General features: G+C 36.3%; 1 protein-coding gene across 2 annotated transcripts; it reads right to left on the bottom strand.

Moving 5' to 3' along the window:
* Positions 1 to 679: 679 nt before the first annotated feature.
* DAAM (disheveled-associated activator of morphogenesis-like protein) lies at positions 680 to 26,155 on the bottom strand. 2 transcript variants are annotated; one of them, XM_068285069.1, is made up of 10 exons: positions 25,981 to 26,155; positions 6,139 to 7,149; positions 3,787 to 4,758; positions 3,539 to 3,716; positions 2,772 to 3,470; positions 2,503 to 2,708; positions 2,305 to 2,444; positions 2,075 to 2,236; positions 1,846 to 2,009; positions 680 to 1,779 (listed from the first exon to the last, which is right to left on the bottom strand). In XM_068285069.1, exons 1-10 carry the CDS (start codon positions 26,026 to 26,028, stop codon positions 845 to 847), a joined length of 4,515 nt encoding a protein of 1,504 aa, XP_068141170.1. In that variant the 5' UTR covers positions 26,029 to 26,155; the 3' UTR covers positions 680 to 844. The 2 variants fall into 2 exon arrangements, with proteins under 2 accessions (XP_068141170.1, XP_068141171.1); XM_068285070.1 differs by lacking the exon at positions 25,981 to 26,155 and adding an exon at positions 19,917 to 19,973.
* Positions 26,156 to 27,155: the final 1,000 nt, after the last annotated feature.

Raw genomic sequence — 27,155 nt, 5'->3', positions numbered from 1 at the left:
ATCACATAAAAAAAATTTTTAAGATTTCAAAATTAAAATAAATAATCCAAAACAAATGTTTGGAAATAAAGGAAAACTAAATTACCTAAAACTACTCGTTAAAAGATCCGTAAATTATTTTCGGACCCTCTTCGATGACTCATTTCTTTGGGGTTAACTTACCCTTATTTCAATCACATGACATTTTTGAATAATTTTGGTTTTAATTGTTTGTAATTTTATTTTAATATGCGGTAATTTTGTTAATTATATGTTGTTGTTTCTTTTTTCTGTGTACAAAAATTGTTATATATTGAATGTGGAGGTGCTAAAAACATAAACAGATTGATTAATCACGAAACGAAATGAAAAACTAGTTAAACAAAAAAAAAAAAAAAGGATACAATGTAAACAAAGGATATGTATGTATAAATCTTATTAATGAACATGACTTTATGGCAGGTCATCCATCATGTTGACCTTTTGATGTGATTATGTTTTTTGTTTTTTTTTTTTTTTGTTTTATTTATTTAGCAAATAGATGAGCACGTTATGATATCGGTATTATATATAGTATATATGTATATATAGCACTACAATTTCAAAAGGTACACACACATACATACACATACAAAACAATTAATTCGTAGTTTTCAATAACATTTTCACTTTCGTCTTTTTCGCTTTACGTTTCTTTCAGTTTTCGGTTTCTTCATTTTAAAATTACAATTTTTGTAAAAAAAATTTGGTTTCACGCTTTTCTAGCAGAGATTTAGGTAAGGATTATAAGTGATATATATATATATATCGTATAGATAAATAATTACAAAAAAAATATATATAGATTAAAAAAAATACTTCTTTTTTACTGCCTCCTCACAGTGCGTTCCCTTTCCCGGCCACTTTCCTCCCGCTGCAGACTACCATGGCGCGGCGGCGAGGTGTGGCCGCCGGCAGCAGCTGCACTTGCCCCCGGTCCACTGCCGGCGCCGCCACTGCCACCGCTGCCATTCACAACTCTCGCCTTGCGGGATCTCTTGAACTTGGCCATATCCTCGCCAAAGACATCGCCCGTACGCAATGCCGATATCAAGTCATCGAATTCTCCCTTATTATCGCCCTTGACTGGCGAATCATTGGCCGCTGTCGATGATGATTTCAGACCCAAATTTCGTGCCACACTGGACATAAGTCCGGTTTTGTTTTTACGCTCGATTGTCCGCTTCTTGAGCTCGGCCTCCTGTTTGGCACGCTTCTCCTCCTCCTCCTGCCGGCGACGGAAACTTTCGTTGTCGTGACGCGCCTCGGCGAAGGATACCAGAAATGAATCGAATATGCCAAAGAACTCATCTGGCTGCAGGACAGAGCCATCTTCGCCAAAGAGGCGAACCGCACGATCGAATCGTGTCTTCATATCTTGGAATTTATCCTCCAATTCGGCAAACCGCACGGATGCCTGTGTATGGAACTCACGCATGACGGGCAAAAAGCGATCACCCTGTTGCGCTGGTCCCGAACTCCGATGGAACTCAATTTCCCGAGCCACATCCGCCAATCCGGTGCGCAGCATTTGTATATCCTTATCCATTTCACCCAATGACACCTTTGATGCCTCACGTACATGTGGTATATCATCCTCTAATTTCAATAAATCTTTAAATTTCTTCTCAATGACTTGAACAAGATAATGCAACAGAGTTGTGCCCTTGGCTGCACTAGATTTGGTATCGGCTAGACGATTGAGGGAAGACAAACGGAATCCGGAGGCATTGCCGCGTGCACCACGATTCATATAGTTGCCTGTAATAAACACACACACACATATATCCAAAATATCCACAAATTAGTAACATTTTCATTACTTACCCAAGGCCAAGACTAGCTCCAATAGCTTACGCAGACGTCTTGATCGGGCCACTTCACGTGATGCCTCCATTACACTGGTTATACGTGGTATCAGATCATTTATGGTCAACATGAAGCGTTTCTTATAGTGTAGACTCTTCAAACGTTGCTCATAGTGTGGAATTCTATAGAGATGACAGCATTTCGATTACTTATTCGATTTTAGTTCCCCGCTCAAGTAGCTACTCACTTGGATATCTCATAGAGGAAACGATCAGCCCGCGCCAGAGATTCAATATCCTCGCTATGCTCATCCAATAAAGCTCTTTCCTCCGCTGAGGGTGTAAATTTCAATAGCTGCTCAACCATATCCAATGCCAATTGCTCATTGCTATCCATGGAGAGTATTGCCCTAAAGAATCATTTGAATATTGTTTAGTTAGACGATACGATGGGATTAAAGATAATCATATATCCTACTTTGATATTTCCATATCGCTCATTTTTAGTTTGCTTAGCAATATGGTACAATTCTGGGCACGTCGTCCATCGATGACCGAAAGAACCTTTTGCTTGTTTTTACCAGTGACACGTAAATCCTCATAGGATCCATCAGTTGCCTAAATAACTCAGAATATGAAATAACCTTGTTTTAGTTCGCCAATTGTGTTTACCCACCGAAACGCCATTCTTTTGATAGGCGGAGAATAGTTTATCTATGGACTCCAATTCCATATTATTATACAATTTACTTTCATCCAACTCGGACCAGACAGTGCCCTGTAGCTTGGCATCGGGCAGTTTAGACCAATTGAAGCTCTTCAAAGGATTCGTCGGCTGTGGCACATTTTTCTTTGGCATCTCCAATTTGGGTGGCAGGGGAGCTGCAGGAACAAAATTGTTTAAAATGAAGAAGTTCAAGTTATTGTGGAGATTCAATTCTATACCCATTGTTGGCGCCATAGTTGGCGGTGGTGGTGGCCCTCCTCCTGGACACGGTGGCGGTGGTGGTGGTGGCATTATGGGCGGCGGTGGCGGTGGTGCTGCTGCTGCCTTCATCATGGGCGGCGGTGGTGGCGGCGGTGATACAGCTCCATTACAACCAGTTAGCCCGGCAACCTTCTGATCATCGGGTATACTGCCCTCGGTAACCAGACGCTCCAGACGAGCACGTTCCTGTTGCTCATTGAGCAGACGATGCTGCAAGTCCTCAGCCTTCATTTCAGCTGTCTGGGCACGCTGGACGGCCTGTGAATGCTGCGATGACTCCTTTTCCAAGCGCTCACGCATGCGCGTCAGACCCGTTTCCAGATCTTCCTTTTCCTGCATACGCAGATCTAGTTCCTGTTCCTTTTTGGCCAAACGGGATTGTATATCGAAATTCTCACGTTCCAGTTCATCGGCTCGTTTGCGTGCCTGTGTCAATTGCTCCTCTTTGACCAGCAGGCGCACCAGCTTATTCACGTCTATCTGCAATGGAGCCACATCTGGATCGTGTATGCTTGTCTGATTGGCCAATGCCAATTGTTTTGTGGGATCATCGGGATCGGTTATGAGATCGCTGCTTGGCCGTTGCTCCACTTGCAGGACAATTTGCTGGACCACACGATCAATCAATAGCCAGTGTTCCGTACAATGGCCCGTATCTGTAGGAGAGTGTGAGAGAAAAACCAATGAAATAGGCTATCCCAAAAGGAAAACAGCAAAGACTTACAGGGCAGTAGGAGCATGTGCTGCAACAAGGATAACATATGCGCATAGGCTGGCGAATGGGATAGCTTGCGTCGCAAGAGCTCAAACATGGAATTGGCACTCTTTGTATCCACATGTTCCTCATTGAAACGGCGGGCAAACTGCTTCTCATCATCGGCCCGCACCATCTCAAAGAAGTCCTGTGGAAACCAAACACCAAATTAGAGTCTATAATCAATTTTTTTGTGGAATAAATTTCACAAAACTCACCAAATGTCTGTCCAACGTCTCATTCTCATGGGTACGCAGTTTGTCAATGACTGGCTGAATGCCCAGCATTAGGAATTCATATCGCAAATGCAAACGGAATTCCAAATTCTCTTGACCAGGTCCGTAATTGAGTACAGCATTCACAAAGGACATGAGAGCCGTTTTCAAATTGACATTATCTCTATACGCGTAGGTGGAACGATCCAGATCGTTGACAATCGATTGGAAACGTGTTCGCTCAGTGGCGAATTCCTGAAAATGTAGCATCGCTTGCAATACCTTACGATGGCCACCGGGCACCAGACAAACGGCGCCCAAAATCTCGAGGGCTGCGATTTTGGTTCGTATATTATCGGCTGCCAGGGAACGGGCAATCGTATCAATGGCCGTGGGATGAGCCAACACATGAGCCCGCCCCATCGAATTGTTCATTAGGGCCTTGATGCAGCCAATGAGACTAGTGTGTAGGGAACTGTTTGCCACTCGTATATCCAATTGCAGGAGCAAATTGAGCAGAGCAGGCAGGCCATCCAGCTCGACGAAGCGCAACACAAAACTATGAGTCGATGTACGCAAGGCGGTCTTTAATGCATCCACAAATGCCGCATGATTATCGAGGCGAGCGCTTAGCTCATGACTGGGTGAATCTTCCGGGGATAGCGAAACATGGACCACCAGATCCTTCAAACGTTCAATATAATGCTCCGCTGTCGGCGGTTGTGTAATGGCCGTCGGTCCATCTGCTCCATCATTGGCATCCAGGGGTAATTTACGTGAGCAATAGATTTGCCACTTCTTTTGGGCCGGCAAACTAAGCATGGCCTCTTTATTGGGTGCCGTCAAGTCCAGCTCCTCCACCAATTCGGCGAATTTCGTATCCAATTCATCGACAGCTGGCATCGGTTGGGTTGGCGTCAGAGTTTGCAATGTGAAGGCTCCCTCGACCACACAAATTTCAGGCGGTTCATCGTCCTAGAAAAAGAAAAAAGAAGGAAATCATTCACCTGATGGTAGTAGTAGAGTATGATGGTGGTCATATGGATTTAGTAATCAGAATTACTCAAGCGGCACTCCTAATTTGGTCTCTATATATCTAATGTGCATGTATGTATGTGTTATTAACAGTGCATGTCCAATTATTAGCCACAACTAGATTCGATTCTTCCATTTGTTGCCCAACCTTGCATTGAACATCGACATTGTCGACATCGAGAATAAGTGAAACAACAATGAAAAATATCAAAATCAAATTGTAAACTGATCCCTCATGTGGTAAAAGGGGGTTTCGGTAGGCTTTAGGAAGTCGTTCTACCTGTTATTGCAAAAAAAGAAAATAAAATAAAACTGAAACTAAACTAAACTCTAGCGAAACGAAAAGAATCAAATATTCTGTCTTAAACTTTGAGCTAAAGTTTTTACTTATTCTGTAAAATCTGCTCACAAATTGGATAGATAATATTAATCTAGAATGTTATAGATATGGAAAAGAAGAAGAAAGAGAGTACTCAATATTTATGACTAATTTGTAATATTCTCTGCCAATATTCAATGGTCCATTTAGAATTGGATTTTGGTAATCGGTTTTATATTATATATCCATTATATATTGTAACTTTCTATCTAGATTCTATTCTATGTATATGTTGCCTATAATTCACTTTCTATTTCATTTTATGTTCCATTCAGAATTGTATACTGTTTTACATTACATATTCCGTTCTATATTTTATTCTATTCTATGTCTCAAAATCTCATTCTACGTTCTCTTCAATTCCATTGTTTTCCATATTCTATTTCATAGTACATTCAATTATCTGGATTATCAATGCTCTAATCTATTTTATGTTCTATTCTTGATGCTATACTTTATTCCCAATTACATATTGATTTCTATGTTTCATTCTATTTCATTCCATACTGTATTCAAGATTAGTTTTCAGATTTGTATCTTTATTTTATATTCTATCTTCTATTCATATTTTAAATACTGTTTTCTAAATATATGTAGTTTCTTTTAATGTACCTATATAAAATACTTTTCTAGTCAGTCCATTCTATAATATTCCATTTCATCTTCTATCTTGTGCCATATTCAATTCCATTGTTCTATGTTAATATATCTATTCAATGGTTATGCAATTTGTCGTACTCAAACTTCAAATCAACGGAGTCGAATCGAATTCAATTCCCATTTCAAATGTATCAAATAACCCAACTCGAAATATTCTTAAAGCTGTTGACCAAAATAATTATCAAGTATACATAGAAACGTGACATTTTGGTCACTTGAAGACAACGAAAAACCTAATGATTATACGGGTAGACTGACTGACTAACTGACTGACTACTCACCTTGAAGCAGCCGCACCAGGCTCTTCGTCCTCGAAAGACAGGCATCTTCTTCTTCTGCTGTTGACGATAGTGTTTTTGGAGTGGCGTTTCGTTGTTGCAGCTGCTGCTGCTGTTGCTGCTGCCACTATGATGATTGTTATTATGGTTCGAATGTGATTTCTTGAAGCTAACACTTGTGTTGCTGTGATGTCCTTCGACGTCGTCTTTAATGCCAAATGGATAGCCAAATGTATAGCCTAATATATTATTTGTATAAAAGGAACCAGCAATGCTGCCCAATCCGCTATTATCATCGGCATTGTCACCACCATTTAGATGGGATCTATTGTTGCTGTTGTCGTCGTTGTTGTTGTTGTTGTTATTGCTGTTGCTATTGCTACCGTTATTCCAATAGCGATATAAACTATTAAAGCAATTGTATTCACTGATTATGCTCTTCAAATGATCAAAATCGAAACGTTCTTGAAAATTGGCCGATGATGTATCGCTACCCTGTTGTAGAGTGTTGCCGTGGGGATGATTGTTGTTGCTGCTACCATTAAGGGCCAATGTACTAGATGTACTATTGCAACTATTTAAACTAGTAATCGATACTAAGCTGTTGCTGTTATTGTTATTATTATTCTGATTGTGATTGCTTGTATTGTGATTGCTGCTGTTGTCACTGGTTATGGTTATTTTAGTCACACCCGATGAACAGCTGCTGCTGCTGCTGCTGCTGGTAGATGTTGCTGCCGTCGAAATAGAGGCAGAAGCAACAGCAGATGTTCCTGTTGCAGTTGCTACCGTTAATGATGATGTCCCCACTGTTGTTGCTGTTGTTGGGCCAGAATTAATGGTAATGCAACTATTATTGCCACCAGTGTTAAGTGTTGTCACACTCGTTGATGTTGCTCCACCACCAGTTCTTGGCTTCTCTAGAGTACTTTCGGGTGTTGTATCCAATATTTCTGTATTGGCACTATGCGTATCTGGTTCATTTATGCATACAATGGGGCACGATTGGAGAGTCTGCAATGAATTAAAGAAACAAAACCATAAATACCATGAGTTACGTATGTATGTATGAATTATGAATGACATGAATTTATTCCACCCACAGTGAACACATAAATTTAACAATCTAATTGTGAGTTCTTTATGGCTTAAGTAATATAAACATGTTTGGAATTAGAGGGGGGCGGACGTCCGCCAAAATATCGTTTCTTTTTAACTGTTTTTGATTCGAAATTTTCGATAGTCCATAATACTGTAATGGTTTGATGTAACTATTTATATATATATATATATACATATGTACGTATGTATTCTATCCGTTTTACATAATTCTTTTTTACAATGTGTATTTGGTACCCATTTCTTTTCGTTTTTAACTTTTTATATGTTCTATTCATTGAATGTTTCATATTATGTTCTTTTCTCTTCTCTTATATGTGCTTTTTCATATTCCATTCGAAATTCTATTACCTAAATCACTTAAAACTTTCTTTGATCTTATGTTCTATTCTTTAAGATAGGAAAAAGCAGTCAGCCTGATATACATATATTCCAAAAATTAGCAAAAATGTAGATTGAAAATTTATATTCCAACTTGAAAATAAAGACATTTTCCAAATACTTCAAAAGTTAAAGATTGTAAACCTTTTAACAGCGCTCTAATAGCGCAGGCCCCTTAAAAAAAGAAGAGGCGGCCCGTGCTATGTGACTAATCCGGCACTGAGAAAAGGTTTTCGAACAGTTAAGGATATTTATGATATAAGATTCTGCTTATGTTTTATTCAGTGGCGAACATTGTGTTTAATAAGCCCTTTAAGGGAAAGGGTGAGAAATCGATGAACATTTAAATATTTGGCAGTTTAGGAGATGCAAACATGATTCTTTCCTTGGACTCTTGCCACGATCGGATAGCATAAAGTCAATGTGTCTCTCTGTTTGAAACTTACCATATTGATGGTTTCCATAGTTAATTCTAATAATATTTCCCCTTCTCTCTTACTATTTACATACACACATACAGGTAATTGAAGCAAGAATTTTGACAACTTGTTGTCAGTTGTCTTAGATCGGCTTTATACATTGTATATGATTACGGTTGCACAATCAAAATCCAAACCAAAAAAAAATCATGTGGGAGAATTGAGCTAACAACCAACTTTAAATTCCAAAATGTGAAAGACAGACAGACAGAGAGAGAGAGAGAGAGAGAGAGAGGTGCAACTCTCGGGTTCAAATTTCTTGAAAGTTATGCAAAAGAATTTGTATTACATACTCATTATTACACACACACACACACACAGACACACACATTGATAGCTAGATAGCTTGGCCAGTTGCCAATTGGCTAACGTAATCAAGAAATTACAAATTAATAATATGCTGATGTATGGTTAATTAGTAATTTCCTTTTATTTAATGTCTGGCAATAGCGTTCCAAATGAGTGAAGTGAAGTGAAGTGGCATGGAGTGGAATGGAATGGAATGGAGTGGAGTAAAGTGAAGAAGTTGGGTCATTGGATTTGTAGTTAAATTCACTTTCAATTCACAATTGGCACAATCGATGGGATTAGATAATTTACCCCGAACTTTCTTTCTGTCTGTCTTTTGGCTAGTTAACAAGTCTAAGAGCTTTGGGAAGTTTTGAGGGATGGGGCAAAATGAGAGGGTCTACTTTATTTGGTCTAGTTGCTGCTGCTGCTGCTGCAACTGACGCCAACTGTTGCTGCATTGTGGTTGTTGTTGTTGTTGTTGTCTAAAAATCAGGTCAATGCTTCAAGTTAAGAACTGTCAGCGGGGCCTGACATAGCAGACAGTTTACGTCTGTGTCTCTGTCTATGTTTGAGCTGTGTGTGGGACTCTTTAAAATCTTTTTTCCTCTATTTATTTTTTTTGACTGACTGACTAATTAATTTTGTTCATTTTTGTTTGGTTTGGTTTTTTTTTTTTGATTTTTTTCTGATATGATATTTGTTGAAATATTTTTAGGTGTTTTTTTTTTTTTTGGTCTGCGCGTGGGTCTAATTAGACGCTCAGTGTGTTGGCAAAATACAAATCTAATTTGGTTTTTGGTTTTTTTTTTTTGTTTTGACTTATTTGGTCATAATTAGTAGTTCACCGTAGTAAACCGAAACCATATTTAATAAAGACCCCCATTATAAGGGTCAATTGAGGAAGATGAAGCTGCAGGTGGTCTTTTGCTTTTAGTCAAGGTCACCAAAAGGTTGCCCTTAGAATTGATAGTCCATTAAATTACCCCTTAGGTCTTGAGAAATCTAAACTAAATTCATGGACGGAAAATATTTTCGGGCGGTGTTTATATACATAAATGTTCCGACCACTTCGAAGAGATGAAAGCAGTTAAAAATTATTCCAATTAATGACATTTCGGATTCCATTTCGACTAAACTAAGTAAAAACGTCTTAATCTGTTCCATTATGTATTTAATAATTGCATTTTTAGAACTTAATACCCATGCTTGGATTGTTGCCATGGCAGGCTAAAAAAAATTTTGGAAGTATCTTCAACTATTGGCTTGGCATACAAATTCGTACTGAAGAGAATATGCGACAAAAAAGCCTTGAAACGATAGAAAAACGTTGTAGTATTTTCTATAAAATTTCCTTGATAGGTTCTCCATGTGTAGAAAAATGGTTTTGGTGACGGTTTTGGAATATTAGCTAAAGGAGAGACATCCTTGGCTTGTGGAGAAAATGGACCAATTGGCTGACCATTTTGGGAGATGGCTTCTTTCCAATCGATTCTGTTTGAATATCTCAATTGTAGTCGATCTCCTTGCCAACGTTTTTCTAATATTTGTCCGAAACGTCCATAACCATAGGGAAAACCTTGGGTAGTGACCCAATAACCTTGATTCGACGGCTCCAAAGTGTCAGGCTCATTATCAACAATATTCTGCTCCATGTGGGCGTCCTCCTCCGATGTCCAAGAATTTATTGAGGTGTTTGATTCACTCATTTTGTTAATTTTAATGAAATTAAACATATGAAATATAATGTCTCAAAACGTTGTTTCTCGAAATATCTGAATTAAGACTACAAAGTTTCAGTTAACTTTAATTTGACTTTCAATTTGATTTTCATTTGCTGCTTGCTTGGTTACAAATTTTTCACACATGAAAGAGATAAATGCACTTCCGTCTCCACCCACCATAAAACAAAAAAACCACCCACCTCCATCTCCACCTAACACTCTACCAATCTCCACTCACAATTCATTCAGCTCTCGCGTAATAACTTTATAAAGTGAAATGGAAATCCAAGTGAAAAAAAATACTTATATATATATGAAAACTTGGTAAGTGCCTTGACAGGAAGTGACAGTGAGCCAGAGCCAGAGACAGAGTCAGAGTTAGCCAGCCAGATTTTTGGCACATTTGTGCAAAAAAAATTAACAACAACAACAACAAAAATTAGTGTTAGGCAATCCAACAACAATAATAGAGTTAAAATAATAACTTTCCTTATACCCTTTTCCTAATACTTATTTGACCAAGTGTGAATTTCTATTGTGGAGCAAGTTAAATTCGAAATGGACTCCTTTTTGGGTAGTTTGTAGGGTAATGGCCAGCAGTTCGCAATGAAAATTGCCCTTAATGTAACCCAAAAGCCCAAAAAATCAAATGGCGCAAGTTGCCGCCTGCCAGCATGAAAATGAAAAACTAGTTTTTCCGCATGCCAAGCAAGGGGGAAAAATAAAAGAAAAGGAAAGAAAAAACACCAAACAAATTTTTAATTTTTTCTTTTTTTCTTTTTGAAAGTGCAGAAAGAAACTTTTCCTCTTCATGACAGAGAGACTGAGAGGGGCGGGAGAGGGAGACATAGACTCGTCTATCAGCTGGTAATGGCGTCAACCATCAACATTATGGTATTCGCACAGAAGGGAAGCAGGGGGACAAACTATGCAGAAGGGGGGAGGCTCTAAGCGCATCTTTACCCACTTTTTATGCATATTTCTTTTTTGTCTTTTGTCTTTGTCAAAATCAAATTATTTGTGAGCCGCTTTGTCAACACTTGCTCTACCACATCCTCTTCTGCAACATCGAACATCGAACATGCAGTGAGGCGTAACCACGCCCCGTCAGACATTGGGGACATGCCTCAATCAATCATACGCATACGCATGCCAACCATTTGGGTGGCCGCCGTTGCCACTTTCTTTGGCAAATTTGCAATTGCATTTTGGTTTTTTGGTTTTTGCTTTGGTTTTTTGATCCAAAAATAGTCATTATGACCAAATTAAATGAAAGTGACAAATGCCATTAACTAAATGAAGTGACTGGCGGGGTTGATATTGACATTTAAGTTATTGCAAATTGTTGGCAACATTTCTTAAATTCCATTTTATTGTTGTGTATTAATTAGGAAAATTAGTCACGTAGAGAGAGGAGGGGGACAGAGAGAGAGAGAGAGAGAGGGAGATGCGGAGAGATTTTGGGTTATTAGCTGATCTGATAGATAATTTCGCAATCTTTTCTCACAGTCTTGTATTCATAATAGGGCCACAAAAGGGCGGCAAGGAATTGCTAATTATATGTATAAGTATATTTTCTTCCTAAATATTAGTTAATAATTACTCCAAGGACTTCATTTCATACAAATTTATATTTGAAACTCAATTCCGTGCATTTATAAGCATAAAGGTCATCCAGAATCAACTGCCACTTTCATTACCTCTTTCATTTCATTAAGACAACAATTACGTATACGCCCAGTGTCACAGCTGCATTGGGTTTACGATCTATAAAAGTAACTGTACTTAAATGAAATTTCATCTGTTAGTTTTCTTGGCATAGAAGAAATAATTCAAAGTCTTTGTCTAAATTAGCCAAAAGTCAAAGGGTAAGCACCTAAAGATGTTTTGTATTTTCAAGTTGATATTGACATTTTTTCTTGCATTTTTGCATAAATCATTTGCCATAAGTTATCTCCTCATGGTCTGAGACACAGTTTCAAAGGTTTCTACTTGAGATTGTTTTTTTTTCGGGAATTTGGCTTAAACAATGTGCAATTTTTACATAAGATGCGGTTGGCCATCCTATCTAAGTTGACCCAAAAAGCTTCCATAATCTTGTGAGTATGGCAAATATGCAAACTTGACTACTCGTACATCAGCAAACTGATGTAAGTGAACAGACACACGAAAAACGACAAAAATAGGAAAGAGACAAACAAAAAACCAACAACATGGCAATTTTCCATGTTTTCATTTAGTTTGGTTGTTTTTTAGTGTTTCTTAAGTTGGAAAAGACCTACATATAAATACTATATATATATTTTATTGGCCGATTGTTTGTTGCCATAGTTGTGCAATGTATGTAATTTGCTTAACACCCGCATGCCTGATTAGCTTGATTACTTTTACTTTTATTTTTTTTTCGGTTTTTCTCCCTCTCTCTCTCTCTCTTTGTCTCTGTTATTGTTGCATGTAAACAACACCTTACAACACCTTCACCACGGTCCAGCGGCAATTTTTACTGGGTGCCAGTAACTACTGATCAGTAGTCAGGAGGGCATTCATTTAAGCCTTATACTGGGCCCATTTCTATTAACTTTCTTAGTTATGCTGGTAGCCCCGCATTTCGCTCCTGTCCTCTGACAATGTTTCGAGTTCAAGAAATGAAATGAAAATCATACCTTAATAATGGCTAATAACAATACAAAATTTATAACATGCTCTGGCACTGGCTCTTGTCTTTTGCCTCTTTTTCATTGCAATTAGATATCAGTTAGTTATGGGATTACATCTCCTCCTGGCTCAACAACACTAGCACATACACACGCGAAATTTCCGCATTTTCCGGTCGAATACTGTTAACACTTTACGCTTTACGCTTTACCAACTTCTTTTTAACTCAATCCGCCCCCCGTCCAAAGCCTTCTCGCTCACCACGTCTTTTGATGCTGCACCTTTGAGGAATTCCAACTATTTTTCACTTAACAGATAAAGAGATCATTGAGCTTCAGATCATTATGAATTATACACTTGCTTATATACATATATAGGGATATAATCATATATGTTTGTATAGCATTTAATGAAATGCACGAGGTATTCTAAGCTTTGCCATTTCTATTTTCCTTCACCTAGCTGTAATTCTCAACTAGTTTCAGCTTTTGCCATTGCAATTTTAGAGTTCTTTAACAAAGTCTGAGCACATTTTCTCTATAGCTGTTTCAAGAACCACCAAGTTCTATAATTGGTGCTGAACTTGACTAAACTTCTTTTCGTTTAGTTGCAATTCCCAACTAGTTTTAGCGCTGATCATATAACAATTGCAATTGCAATTTTTAAGCTGTTTAACAAAGTTTTCCGATTATAGAATTTCATGATTGGATTTATGGCATGACGTTCCATTAAGGAACAGAGAAAAGAATGAAATGAAATTTCAAGTCTATTTAAAATGATATGAATTATTTTGTTTTAAATGAATATATTGAATTTTTACGTTAATAAGGACATTTAAGAATAAGATTTCAGCAGCCCTTATGCCAATTGTCATTGTGTTAATGTCAAAGTCGATGCTCGGTCTATTGAAAGGAGGGTATACCCAAGTCGATGAGTCAATGCATTCATTACCCGAGGCTGTCAGCTGTTTAAATAATCGATGGACTAGTTTTTGTAGTTTTTTTTTTTCTTTTTTGAGTTTGCTTTTTGTAATTCTTGTACTACTTTTGAAACCGTTTATCGCATTATCTGAATTGAGTTAAAGTTCCTAAGCCAAAACAAGAAATCTTGAAATGTTTCAAGTTACATGTTCATGCCTCAGAAATATGTAAGATCGACTCTAATCTCTAACTAAATTGGCCTATTTGAGAGCCAAATATACATTTAAAATCTATAGATTTACTTTAAGTCGAATATTTTTTTATCTTTTATTTTGAGCTGAGAATTTATGGCCAAAAAGCGAAAATGTGGGTGCAGCATTTAGCCAATTTAAATAAGCCAACAACAAAATGCCAACCAAAAGCCATAGAGGCCGACGAAGCAGCAGAGGTGAGGAGGTGGACGAGGTGGGATAACAAAATGAGACACTTGCCGAAATCAAAAAAATAAATGCAAAAAACAAAAAAATTAAGAAAAAAAAGTGGAAGTTAAGGTGTTTTTTTTTTTTTTTTGTTGCTCTGGTCGAGCGATCATCTCCTGCTGCGGGCCATCAAAACTTTCACTAAATGCAGCAGTAGCAGCAATGGCAATGCTTTTGTTGTTGCCAATGATGAGGGCGGCAGAGGTGGGCTGGGACCGTCCGGTTCGGTACGATCCGGGGTTATGCTTCACCATGCTATCGGGGCCCCCCGCCACCTCTCCTCCTCCCCACCCCCTTCCCAATATCTAAATCTCAATTCAACCTTTACACAAGACACATTAGTCATGAGCTTGAGTGGAGCGTTGGCAAACGGAGAGGAGGGCCAGCCGTAAGGCAGGGCTGCAGGTTGATCTTTATGTTCATCATCATTGTCATCGGTCAGCGGTTTTATTTTCATTTCATTTTCTTGTTTTGGCGAATTGGCCAAGTGCTTTTTAATTGTGATTACAACAACAACACAATTCATAAAAAAAAAAATTACAAGAAATGATGAGGGTCGTTGGTGAAGATTATAATCTACCTGATATGTATATGCATTCGTATATATGTATGTTTATGCATATGTTAAAAACTGAAATTGACAGGCTGCCAAAACCGAATCTCGAGGCACATAAATGGAAAGTGAGAAATGAGCAATCGAAGTCTATTAATATAATCATTTAAAAAATTTATATGACCCTCTACTCTTAAAGTCTCAATAATGGAGAAAAGAAAACGTTTTGGCTTGAAATTGATCATAAAATTATGATTTGCTTGTTCGAAAGCGAATTGGTGACCCCGACGAGTTTATAAAATCGTTTTAAATGAAAATTCCTAATCTCCTACATTCCATAAACTTAATAGACTTTAAGTGATTTGTAGTTTTACTTGCCCACCTTTTTCTGTTTTTTTTTTAGCCATGGCTGCTAAGACTTGCTTTTGGAAAAGCCATTTTCTTGCACTGTTTCATTTCTGGCTTTTGCATTTTTGTGGTTTGTGTTTTTTTTTTGTTTTTTTCTGTTTTTGGCAATTCGACTGACATTTAAAGTTTAAGAGGCCAAAACTGAAAACGTTTTTCTGTTTTTCTGTTAGCCATGTTTCTGAAGGGGACGGGCGCGCGCAAGACACAACAACAACAACAAATGACTAAAAACTAAAATTGAAAATGCCCTCACATATTAAACTAATAATGGGCCTAATTGACTTTAAGTTTAACAATTAGCAAATGGATGAACAAAACTTAAAAAAATGTTAAACGACCTTCGATGCAAACGGAAGAACTTTGAGCCGTGCCTCGACTCCATTTTTTTTTTCGCCATTTGAAGTGCAGGCAACTTGTGAGTTGTTGTCTCGTGGGGAGGGGGGAAGAAAATGGCAATTAATTATAATTTTAACACAATTTTTTTGTGTTGTTTTCTGGTTTGGTTTAGTTTTTTTCCTTTGATCATAAATACTTACCTAATGAGAGACTCACATAAAGAACTAGTTTTGCATAATGAATGAGGGTCTTGGGCAGGCAGGCGGGCTGGCAGGTGTTGGAGGCGAGGAGATGAAGTAAGAAGTTTCTTTTTCTTTTTTTTGCTCTATAAAATGCCAAGTACACCCCCCAACAATCAAAGCAAAGTGTTGTTGCTACACTTGGAGGCACTTTGCTTTTGTTAGAAACCAGTTTCAATTTCGATTTCAGCATCTTGGCTATTTCAGATCAAAAGCGATGCACATAATAAATTTATCGCATATTGTCTAACTATCTTAAAGCTATAAAGTATTTTTCTCTGTGTGTTTCAATCGTGTTTCCCTCTCTCTCTCTCCCTGTCTCTCTGTCTCTATCTATCTTCTGGCATGACATTTATTCCGCATTCTTGCAACTTGATTTAGGCTTGGTGTTGCTGTTGCTAGTGTTGCTTAGCGTTGGTTAGTGTTGCTAGTTCAGTTTCAGTTCCAGACCAAGTTGACTTTTTGTCCACCAACACCAACATCAACACCCAGCATCAACTCTCAACTCTCAAATCGCCAAATTCGTTTCGATAAAAATCGTGCAAAATTCTGTGGCATGGCTAGTTTTTTTTCTCTCTTCACTTCTCTCTCCACAATTGGTCATGGTTATGCCGGGCCAGAGATTAACTTTTATTTTCTTATTTTGGAAATAGAATAATAGTTCGAAGAAAATGAAATACATAAATAATCTGAACGAGTCTCAAAAACAAGAAGAAATAACCAAAAATATTCAATACTAAAATATATACAACTGTTTGTACGGTTAATGCTTTAACGTCGGGGTCACCAAAAGTAAATTCCACTTTCATACACATTCATATGTTTGTATGTAATTGAAATGTCGCCTAACAAGCGAACAAAGAAAATTCCATTGAAACATCGGGGTCACCACAATTTGAAATAACAATAATAATATGCATCATTTGGAAGGTCATCTAACAATTTTTCATCGTATATCTCAATTTATTCATATGGTTAATCATTTCTTTTCATTTTCAAAACATGTTTTTCAAAGAAAACTAAAAGAAATGAAACAACTGAAACTTTTCTTTTCAGCCGGCATTTTTTCTTTCTTTTTTCGTTTTTTTTTTTTTTAGTTTTTTTTTTCTTTAGTTTTTGCTTTTGCCTTTCGCATTATTTTGAATTAATAATTTATATGGATTTTTATAAGTGCCTGCGGCGCACATCAATTGATTTACCGGATTAGCATACAAACAGACACACACACACACACACACAACACACACATACACTTACATTCATAACAAGCATCGATATTAATACCTGATCCGCATTTTTGGTTGATTTTGGGTTGAAAAATTATTTGCAATTTATGAAACGCGTTCACCACCGCCGCCAACAACAACTACAACAACAACAACCAAAGTAAAAGTTCAATTAAATAAAGATAAATTGCTTAACAATTGTCGTTTTTGTTGTTGGTCAAGTTGAAGTCCATGTTGATGCCATTTACGTAACATCCATAAAAATTTCAAAGAGTGCCAAAAGTACAAAACAAAAACCAAAAAGCAATAAAAACAAAAAACCACATTTTAAATGAAAATAAAAAACACAAAAAACCAAAAGGAAGCTAAAGAAAAGACAAGAAGGCATCATTTCTCAAAGCGAAAAGAAACTCTTAGAAAGAAGATCATAGAATATGGAATAAAGGTCCGATTGAAAGATCATCATCACATTACGCTAACAAAAAACATTAATTTTAATATTTAATATTTATTTATTTATTATTAAAGTTGGCGTCGATAGAGAGAAGTTCAATTCATTTGGCGTGTCAAAAGTCATAATGCTTTTAAAACTAAACAAAAAACATAATATATAATAACGATGATGATGACGATGATGATGATGATGTTAAAAGCATTTCATTTTAACGCTTTCATCGTTGATTAACCCCAACTCCCCCCACTCCAGAAGATGATCAAGAAAAAACAAACAAAAACGTTAAGATGAGATAAGATCAAAGTTGAAAAAGAGTTTTGAGATAACTTCAAACGCTTCGTGTACACTAAAAAAGTATACAAAGAGAGCTTCAATTAGATTGAGAAAGTATTTTAAACAATTTTCCCATTTAAATGGAACCTATAATTCAGGAGAATCTCCTCCTATTAGTATGAATTGTAATTAATGTTTCAATTGTTTAAATTTTCTCTCTTCTACGACACGTGCTCAGTCATCTTCCATTCACTGAACGAACGATTACACCCTCTCAACACTAACTAAAGTTAAAAGTAAATTCAAGTTCAATAAAAAAGGTTCAATTTATGTTGGCTGGCAGGTGCAGAAAGCCAAGTATCTTGACCCTCTCATTAATTGGCAAAAAAAACGAAATGGTAATAACAATAATAATATGAAAACCAGTTAAGATTTTTACAATTTACAGTTTCGGTTTACACGAAAATTAACATACGTAATTTATTTAAATTCAATTTTTTTTTTTTTTTTTTTTTTTTTGTGTCGATTTTTCGTTTTCTGGGCTTCTTGGCAAATGTTTTCACTTTCGTTTGGCCGAAAATTCCATACGCGACAGAAGACCAACAGCGAGAGCAAGAGCAAAAGAGAGAAAAGGCATCCGGCGCCAACCAGTTTTTTTTTTTTTTTTTTCTTAGTTGCCGCCGCCGCTTACCATGATTATTGTGATTATTGGCTGGAGGAGAGCTGCTGGAGGTACAGATTTAAGTCAGAGACAGAAAGAGAGAGAGAGAGAGAAGACCAAACCAAAGATCAACCGACCGACAGAGCGACCAACCAAAGATCGAGACTTGAAGAGTTGCCGGCGAAACCCCAAAACACACAAATTGAAAATGAAAGTGAAAATGTTTAACGGCAACTAAGCCCGAAAATTTATAAGACAACAAAAAAAAAAAGAAGAAAAACAAAGCAGAAGATTGCCATATGATTGAGGATCATGGAAGAGACTACTGTCTCCTCTTCACCTCCTTCCAGCCTCGTCTCCTCCTTGACCATCTTCTTCTAGTTGGCAAGTTGGCGATTTCTTGTTTTCTGCTGTTAGGTGAAATTTTTGTTTAACGCCTGACAAAAGAAAAACTCCTTTGGATACATTTTTCTTTTGGGAAAGTTTTTTATGTCTTTTCAAATACATATTGGTAGGGCAACGGGTCACACGTGCCTCTTGAATTGACCCTGTCCGCTTGGGTATAGAAAATGGCGAGACATTTCAATCAAATTGCAACAACAATGAATAGGTACCTATTGAAATAATAATAATCATCATCATCATCATTGTAATGAAAGAGAAATGAGGAGTGGAAAATCGTGAAAATGCGCCAGAGGCGAACTAAAAGGAAATGTGAAAACTATTTACATGCCAAATACACAAACACACACACACACGACATCAAAAGAAAGGCCCAGTCTGACCCATAGGGAAAATCTTTTTTGCGAAACGAAACTGAAATAAAGATAGATAGATAGAGAGAGAGAGAGAGAGAGAGAAAGACAAGCAAACAAACAAAATAAGTTAACTAATTAACAGAAAAGTTTCAAGACAATGGCAAAAGGTGTTCAATGATCAACACAATTTTGGTAACCAATGAAAAGTCAGTCCACAAAACAAAATTTTGACCCGTCTTTAATACGATTCTAATTCAAACGCATAAAACAAATAATTGCCTAGATATTTCACACTTAAATATAAGCTAAAAATTGTCCACCCAGCAATTGGTAAAAGAAATCACCTTGATGAGTCTAGTTTCAGCCCTCTTGTTTTATTTCCTTACTTGATTAAAATGTGACTTGAAGAACAAACGCTCAGGATAATAAAATTCTAGAACTTTATTACAAAATATGATTTCAAAATAAAAGAAAAATACTGAAAAAGGATTCAAAACTGAATAAATAACGTGGCTTGATCAAGAAGATTTGTTTGGCTAGGGTAAAGGAGTCATGAAATCATTTCTGACTACCTAATCAGCAAGGCGATTAGAAAATGATGGGTTTACGATCAGAAATTCAATGCGTTGGTATATTCAACTTATTTCAATCCAATCAGTGCTCACTTTCAGTTAAAACTTTACCAAAATACTAAAAAGATCTTGCTCATCTAATTTGAATACTTTGCCAATAGGTGTGTTTAGTTGGTGACTTATTTGACTCCATTGAGTGATTCTTGAATGAATTTTGAGGGCTTTGTTGTTGAAACATAACTAGTTAGTATAATACCTTTGCCTTTCTTCTGGGAGGTCGCTCTATAACGGCTGCCATGTCCACTCAAGAGAACTCTTTTCATTAGACTTGACTTTAGCTACATTTTAATTTTTCCTATTCGCTTTTTTATTTTGCGTTATCACGAAAATGTTTTTATATACCATACACCCATAGGGTGAAATGGTATATTCAAGTCGCCAAAATACATACAAACAGGCAGAAGAAAGCTTCTCCGACCCCATAAATATATGGTTTGATATATATGTTATTGATAAGGATCAACAGACGAGTCGATCTAGCCTTGTCCGTCTGTCCGTATGAACACCTAGATCTCGAAAAGCGTAAGAGCTAAAGCCACCAAATTTGGTATGTAGACTCTTAAAGTATGTAAAGTAATCAAGTTTATTTCAAATTTTTGCCACGCCCCGTAATTTAAAAAAAAACTCGATTATCTCCCATCGTTTTCTACCTTATGCAATCAAATTTGGTACACTTAAATTTGATACTTATATCCAGCAAAATATTAAATTTGATCAAAATCGGACAAAAAATAGTCGAGTTATGCATTGGCCGTTGACTGGTGGGGGCGCTAGGGTGCTCGTATGCTTGAGTGAGCGAGATACTTACTAAGATATGCTTGTAAAAAGCATGTGAACAAAATTTTTGTGTATGGTATATCTAAGTCGGCGAGACGACTTACTTACTTTATTTTTTATTATTATTATTCTACTGTTTTGTTGATTTTGGCGTTTTTTCTTTTTTGACACTGACAATGATAAAGATTAATATCATAGAGATGAGAAGAGATAAAGGGCGAAAAGTGTGTGTGTGTGTGTGAAATGAAGAGAAATGTCTGGGCTAATCTTTTAAATTCACTTGAGCAAATATATATGTATTTATTTTCGACGTATTTTCTTATCAAATATGTTTCATATGTGCTACAGTTTTATGTGGTTTATATCATATACATATATATAATTTACAGGGTGCTTTTTGTCAACTGTGGAGTCCTATGAAAAGTCCTAGGAAATCTGAAAACTCTAAGCCATTTATCGGTTATTGAATTATCTAATTACTATCTGGCCAAGACTGCTCTAGAATAATCCAAATAAAATCAAAAATACTTTGAAAGTATTCGAAACATCTGTCTATCTTATACCCAATGGCAAGATCTTACTAGTTTTATTGGAGAGTCTTAATGTTCTGATAAAGTCGTCGTCTTTATGGAGTACATAAGGATTAAAAATTGATTTACTTCTAAAAATTACCAGTTACTAAGTGATCTTCTGGCCAAGACACCCTGTGTGGCTTTTGTGTGATTCTCTTATCAATAGGTACTCTCTTTTTGTCGACATTTTAACAAATTTCGGCCATGCAGAAGTTGAAATACCCTAAAAAGGATTGTTAAAAGAATGGAGAATTGCCTCTTGAGCCCAATGAGAAATGTTTCGGCAAAGACCTCTTTTGTTTCACACAATGCCCTTTTATCTTTAAGATATGGATATATTTTCATAGTGTTTATACAATACAAGTTTATTTGCATAAATTCTTCTGAATTTTTTGTTTGGTTTTTGTTTTAGATTCGCATGTGAAGTTATTAGTCATGATTAAGTAAGTAAGTCGAGAAAAAAATGTTGAGAAAAACCTGAACAACATTTCCACCATGCATATCAATGGACAGGAAATTATTACAACTCTTTTCGTTGGACCTCCTCTCCCCCCACAACTCCCCACACTCAATCTCATAGCCCCTCTATTCCCATTTACTCAACGCCTACCTCAAAAGTTAACTCTTTCTCTATTTCTCCCTCTGTCTTTCACTCTGTTTCTCATACTCGAGCCCGCATAAAGTTTTTCGGTTGTCGAATTTGGTTTTCTTTTTTTTATAATTTTGTTGGCTAGTTTCGTTAGTTTTTTTTCACATTCAATTCATTAGCATTACATAGCTTCCGTATTTGGTGATCGAAATTTTACATATAACGAATATTTATGTATATATGGGTCACAGTTTTCCCTAAATGGAAAACAACAGCAAACAGGCAAAAAACCAAACAAAACAAAAAAAAGTAAATAATAAATGCCAACTGTAAATAAATGCCAAGTCAGTTTAAAAAGTTAGCAAAAGTTTAACTAGCTTAATTTAATCTAATCAAAATTTGTTGATTGTGTTTTTGTGTGTTTGAATTCAGCGACAAAACTTCCATCACGTTCCGAAATATTCTGAAAATAACTGAGACAGCCAAAAAAAGGTTTCTTGATAATTTTCTTTTTTTTTTGCTCCTTTTCTTTCATTCATTGTCGTTTGGGCTCGTTTTCACACGTTTGTCTTAATAGGGGAAATGCGGCAGAACACAAAAACAAAAAACAAAGTCATTCATTGTTTTAGCTGTGGTTTTTGTCTATTCGATATAGTTTACATTTAGTTGACATTGGCGGTTAGTCTTTAATTACACTCAATACTAGGCGTAATTCAGTTAAAATGCGCATCCAAATCAATAGTCTAGATGTGTTGACTCAATTTAGTTGATATTTTAAGTTGATAATATCCTTAATAGTAAATCAAACAACTCAGAGATCCCGACCCCGTAGATCCGTCACTCAACCTTTATATACTTTCTAAATTTATTATCAATCTAATATATTTTTTTGAAAGTTCAAGTGACATCTATTAATTCTTATAATCTAATACTTATTTGCAAAATTTTCCAAAGATTTTCTTTACACAATTGGAAAGTTGATAAGAACATAAATTAAATGCAAATAACTATGTCAATCTGCAATTAATCTAAAACTCAATATCAAAATCAAATTCAATCCAAACCAATCACCACTAATCACCCCACCACCACCAGCACCACAAGCAACTCCACCAGTTGGCCAATGTCAGTTGTCTAGAACCTGTCAACGGCGGCTTACGTCATAAATTGAATATTTATCGACCGTAACGAAGTCTTAACTCCCCACAGACCCAGACCCAGACTCGATCTCGAAGACTCTGACTGTGACTCTGACTGTGACTGTGACTTAGACTCTGAGGCTTGACCAAACCAAAGCAAAGCAAACTAAACAGCAAAGCACAGCACAGCACGACGAACCAGTTTCAATTTTATGTGGTGGCAAGTGGCAAGCAGCCTCAATTTACAGATGGCTTATGCAACCTGCCTGCTGCAAGGAGAAAGCAGCTCCTCTCTTTCATCTCTTTCAATATTCAAAGCAGAGAAGGCAAAGGAGTCAACAAAAATTCTAGCACAGATTACGGTAGTTGACGTCACACCAAAAAAAAAAAAAACAAAACAAAAAATTTATATGTAAGCCAAATAACAACTTGAAAAATCTCAGAAAAACGGGATATTTCCGTTAATAATGATATTTTTCATTGAGATTTAAAACTCAGAACTTACTTATTCATGTAACTATTCACATTCACCCCATATGAATGTCACACACAAAAAGTCAAGCCCACAGGGAAGTTAATAGCAATTACGAGTAGTAGGGGAGGGGGAAAAAAGGCACAAAAAGGTGTTTAACTAAATAGAGTAAACTACTTGAATAGTAGAAGCAGGAAATACCCATAGTAGTTGGAACAGAAAGGTGTGAAAAACTATCAATTAGTTGGGTAAGTGAATAGAAGTGAAATTAGATGCTTTCAGCATATATAACAATTTCATCATATAGAAAAAAGTGACTCAAGTGGTTCAGAAAGAACATCTGGAAAGGAGTCACAACAAAACAACATTAACTGTTTAAAAAAAATTGTTTTTGTTCTTGTTTAGTATATTTAAGATCTGTCCAGACTTGGACAATGATTGAATTCGAAGAAAAACCTATAAACCATGGCATTAGCAAAAGTACAATCATCTGCTGAGACCGAGGAGACTAGCCCTACCAGTAAGGATCAAGCCTGAAAGATAGATCCAGAGGGTGCAATCTTTTTAGTCTGCGAAATGAGGTGATCTGTGACTCTGCTGAATCTCAGGACCTCCTGTGTAGAACAGAGTTTCGGACATAGAAGGGGGAACCGACCAATCTACGTAGCACCTTATTTTGGAACCTTTGAACCTGTATCCCACAACTGGATGTCATATGTTCATATGGGCTTGAGGATACAAGTCCATTTAGCCGAATTTTATTTGTTGTGCTCTTAAAATTGAATTCTGTTTAAAAATATGAGTATTTTGATTAGTATTTGGTTTTATCAGACATGAAAAGTGGAAAATTCTTTAAGACGCCTGGAACTCTCCCCCATTTTTTTGTCATCTTTTTAGCATTTGTTTCACTTAGCCAATTTAATTATTTTTTTATGGTTTTTCTAAGCATTTTCTAACTCTCTTTCTCTCTCTCTCTCTCTCTCCCCTGTTTATGTATGTGTGCCAATCGGTTAAATATTTTCTACAGAAAATTTGCATTCAAAACTGTCACCTGGTCATAAATAAATTGAAATTGAAAATGAATTTGAATTTCAATATTGTTTTTGTTGTTGGATTTTGTTCACCTCAAAAGTACCTACTCGACAAAAAAAAGAAGCATTTTTGTTGGTGTTGTTGTGAAAGTGAAAATTAAGTGTCGATTGGTCCGGTCGCAGTGTCTCTCTTTCACACTCACTCTCTCTCTCTCTCTCTCTCTCTCTGACTGACTGACTAACTGACTGACTGTTGTGTACCGCATAATAAATTGAATGCAATGTCCGAAAAAGAAGTGGTTAAAAGCAGAAGAAGAAAAACAACAACAACAAACATATTTTGAGTCGCGCTTTTATTTGGTTATTTGTTTGTTGTTGTTGTTGTTGTTATTGTAAATGCAACAATAATTAATTAATAATTTTTCGTTTTTTTCCATTGCATTAACTGTAGAAATGTCTAAAGACCAATTGAAGACGCTCGCTCAGCCAACTGAACTGTTGGGTAAAAGTCTGTCCAAATGGCTAACTGAAGAGTTAGTTGGGCAATTGGCCATGCCAATTGAAATTCGAAAGGGAAATTTATGCACATCAATTAATATTATTAAACAACAAATTTCATCAGTGTTTACCAAATGAACAAATAACAAATATATGCAATTCAATTGCACTTAACTCAAGTTTTGCCCAAGTTTTTATCACATTTGCTTGGATTCAGTTTCAGAGGATTATTGTATGAATGATTTGGCCTTAAATGATTCTGCCTAAAACTCATAAAACTCAACCATGATGATCATGGAACATACATATATCGAATCAAATTTCTATACGTTTTCGACATAATTGAATATGGAAGAAGTCGTCGAACCAATTCTTTTATTAGAAATTATTTGCATTACCTATTTCTAAATACTTTTATCATATTCAAAATGACTGAAGATATCCAAATCTGAAGAACTATCTAATCAGACACATTCCATTATGCCGATAAGAATATTTGTTTCAAATCAGATTTCTATTTCCATTTCACAAAAGTATTTTTAAATTCTTGTTGTTATGATTATTATAATTTATTTAAGTTCCATCTTTAATGGTGTTCAAAATAATTAAGTTAAGATCAGTTTATTCGCTTTTTATCAGTCTTATTAGACATTTTAGTTTTTATTTCGTTATTTAGTTGTTTCTGCATAGACTCAAACAAAGTTTATACTCTTACTTAAAATATTAAGAAAATATTTCTTGAAATAGACTTTTATGTAAATAATTTCATTATATTTTCCGTTCAATCGAAATAAAGTTCGAAATTGAAAGATTTTAAAGGCCGCAAAGTCGCGAAAGTTCATGATAATTATCTGGTCAAAAGTTTTGGAGATTTTAGACATAATGGGCTGAAATCCATTTATTATGACTTGTTTGTTGTCCAATGACCGTTTAAAGAACAAAAATGTTGTCCAATGTTTCAGACACCTTTATAAATGTCTCTAACTGTGGGCTAATCAGTTGGCCCTTATTTTATAATTCAAAATTAATTTGTTGAACACTTTAAAAACGTTCTTGTAATGCAAAAACAAAAAAAAAAAAACGAGTTTCTGATAACATTAACAATTTTATTCACATTTAATATAAATATTCGTTTTAATTTAATTAGACTTCTCTTTTAGACCTATTGCCATATTCACTCACCGTATTAATCTTCTCCATGAAGACGCTCATTTGATTTTTTGATGACATTTTTGTGTGTTTATTTTTGGTTTTCTTTACTCCTTTTACTCTTTTTGTATTTGTAAACTTTAACTTTTGTTACAAAAAACACTTGTAGATTTTTGTTGACTTCGTTTCGAAATTCACTAAGCACAAACACACAATAAAAACACACTATTGAGATGCTGTTGCTTATCAAGAGGCGAGGGGAGAAGCGAGAGGGAGGAACACAAGAGGAAAAAAAAGTGTTCTTGTTTATAAATTGATAGATAGACCTATCAATAAATATAAATAAATAAATTCTTGACTCGTTCACAAGAAAGAAGAAAAAAAAAGCCACGCGCGCGCGTTTTACCAAAACTGATTCAAACTGATATTTGCGCTTAGCCCAGTTGTCGACGTCCGACTTGAGGCGTGCATTCTTATCGACGGCCAGCAACGCATTGAATAGTCTCAAGCTCATGCCAAAGACATGGCCAAAGGCAGCGGCAACAACAGTTTGAGCCGACAAAAACGAAGACAGCACGACGAACAGTCTGCGAGCCGAAGAAGTTGGCTAAAAGCAAGTTGCAGCAGCAACAGCAACAGCGACAGGTGCCAAGTCATTTAGAGAGAACAGACTGCCACTGAGAGAGAGAGAGAGCGAATGAGGGAGAGAGCGACTGTGTTTCTGATTGAGGTGTGCCTAATGTGTAGCGATGCCAGTGTGCCATAATATATGCTGGTTTTTACTTTTTTATGGAATCGGGGGCGAATTGTGGGCGGGCGCGACACTTGGAAAATGTGTGAAAATTTTATTTGACATTAGCAAAAACAAGGGCACAAGTCACAATATTGTGAAAAGAATATATTCAAACATATTCGTTGAGAGCTTAAAGTAAAGCGAACAATCATTATGAGTAAATCAATTGAATGACATTCATTCGGCAGATGTAAGTATGGTCAATCAAAGCTATTTAGAGAGACTGTTTCGTTCGTTCCATGTCCTACTACATACCCTCAGATGGATTCAGGAGGGGCGGAACACCCTGTAATATCCGTCTCTTAAGAATACAAGAAGGAAAGAGTAAACGAACTTCTGACTTTGGATAATAACTATAAGTAAAAGATTTGAATAAAAATGCATTCGAATGTCACGAATGTCGAATGTTTAAATG

The sequence above is a fragment of the Drosophila tropicalis genome, unplaced genomic scaffold (assembly GCF_018151085.1).
Source record: "Drosophila tropicalis isolate 14030-0801.00 unplaced genomic scaffold, ASM1815108v1 contig_4, whole genome shotgun sequence".
Classification (NCBI taxonomy): domain Eukaryota; kingdom Metazoa; phylum Arthropoda; class Insecta; order Diptera; family Drosophilidae; genus Drosophila; species Drosophila tropicalis.
This window is presented reverse-complemented; position numbering and strand designations above follow the sequence as displayed.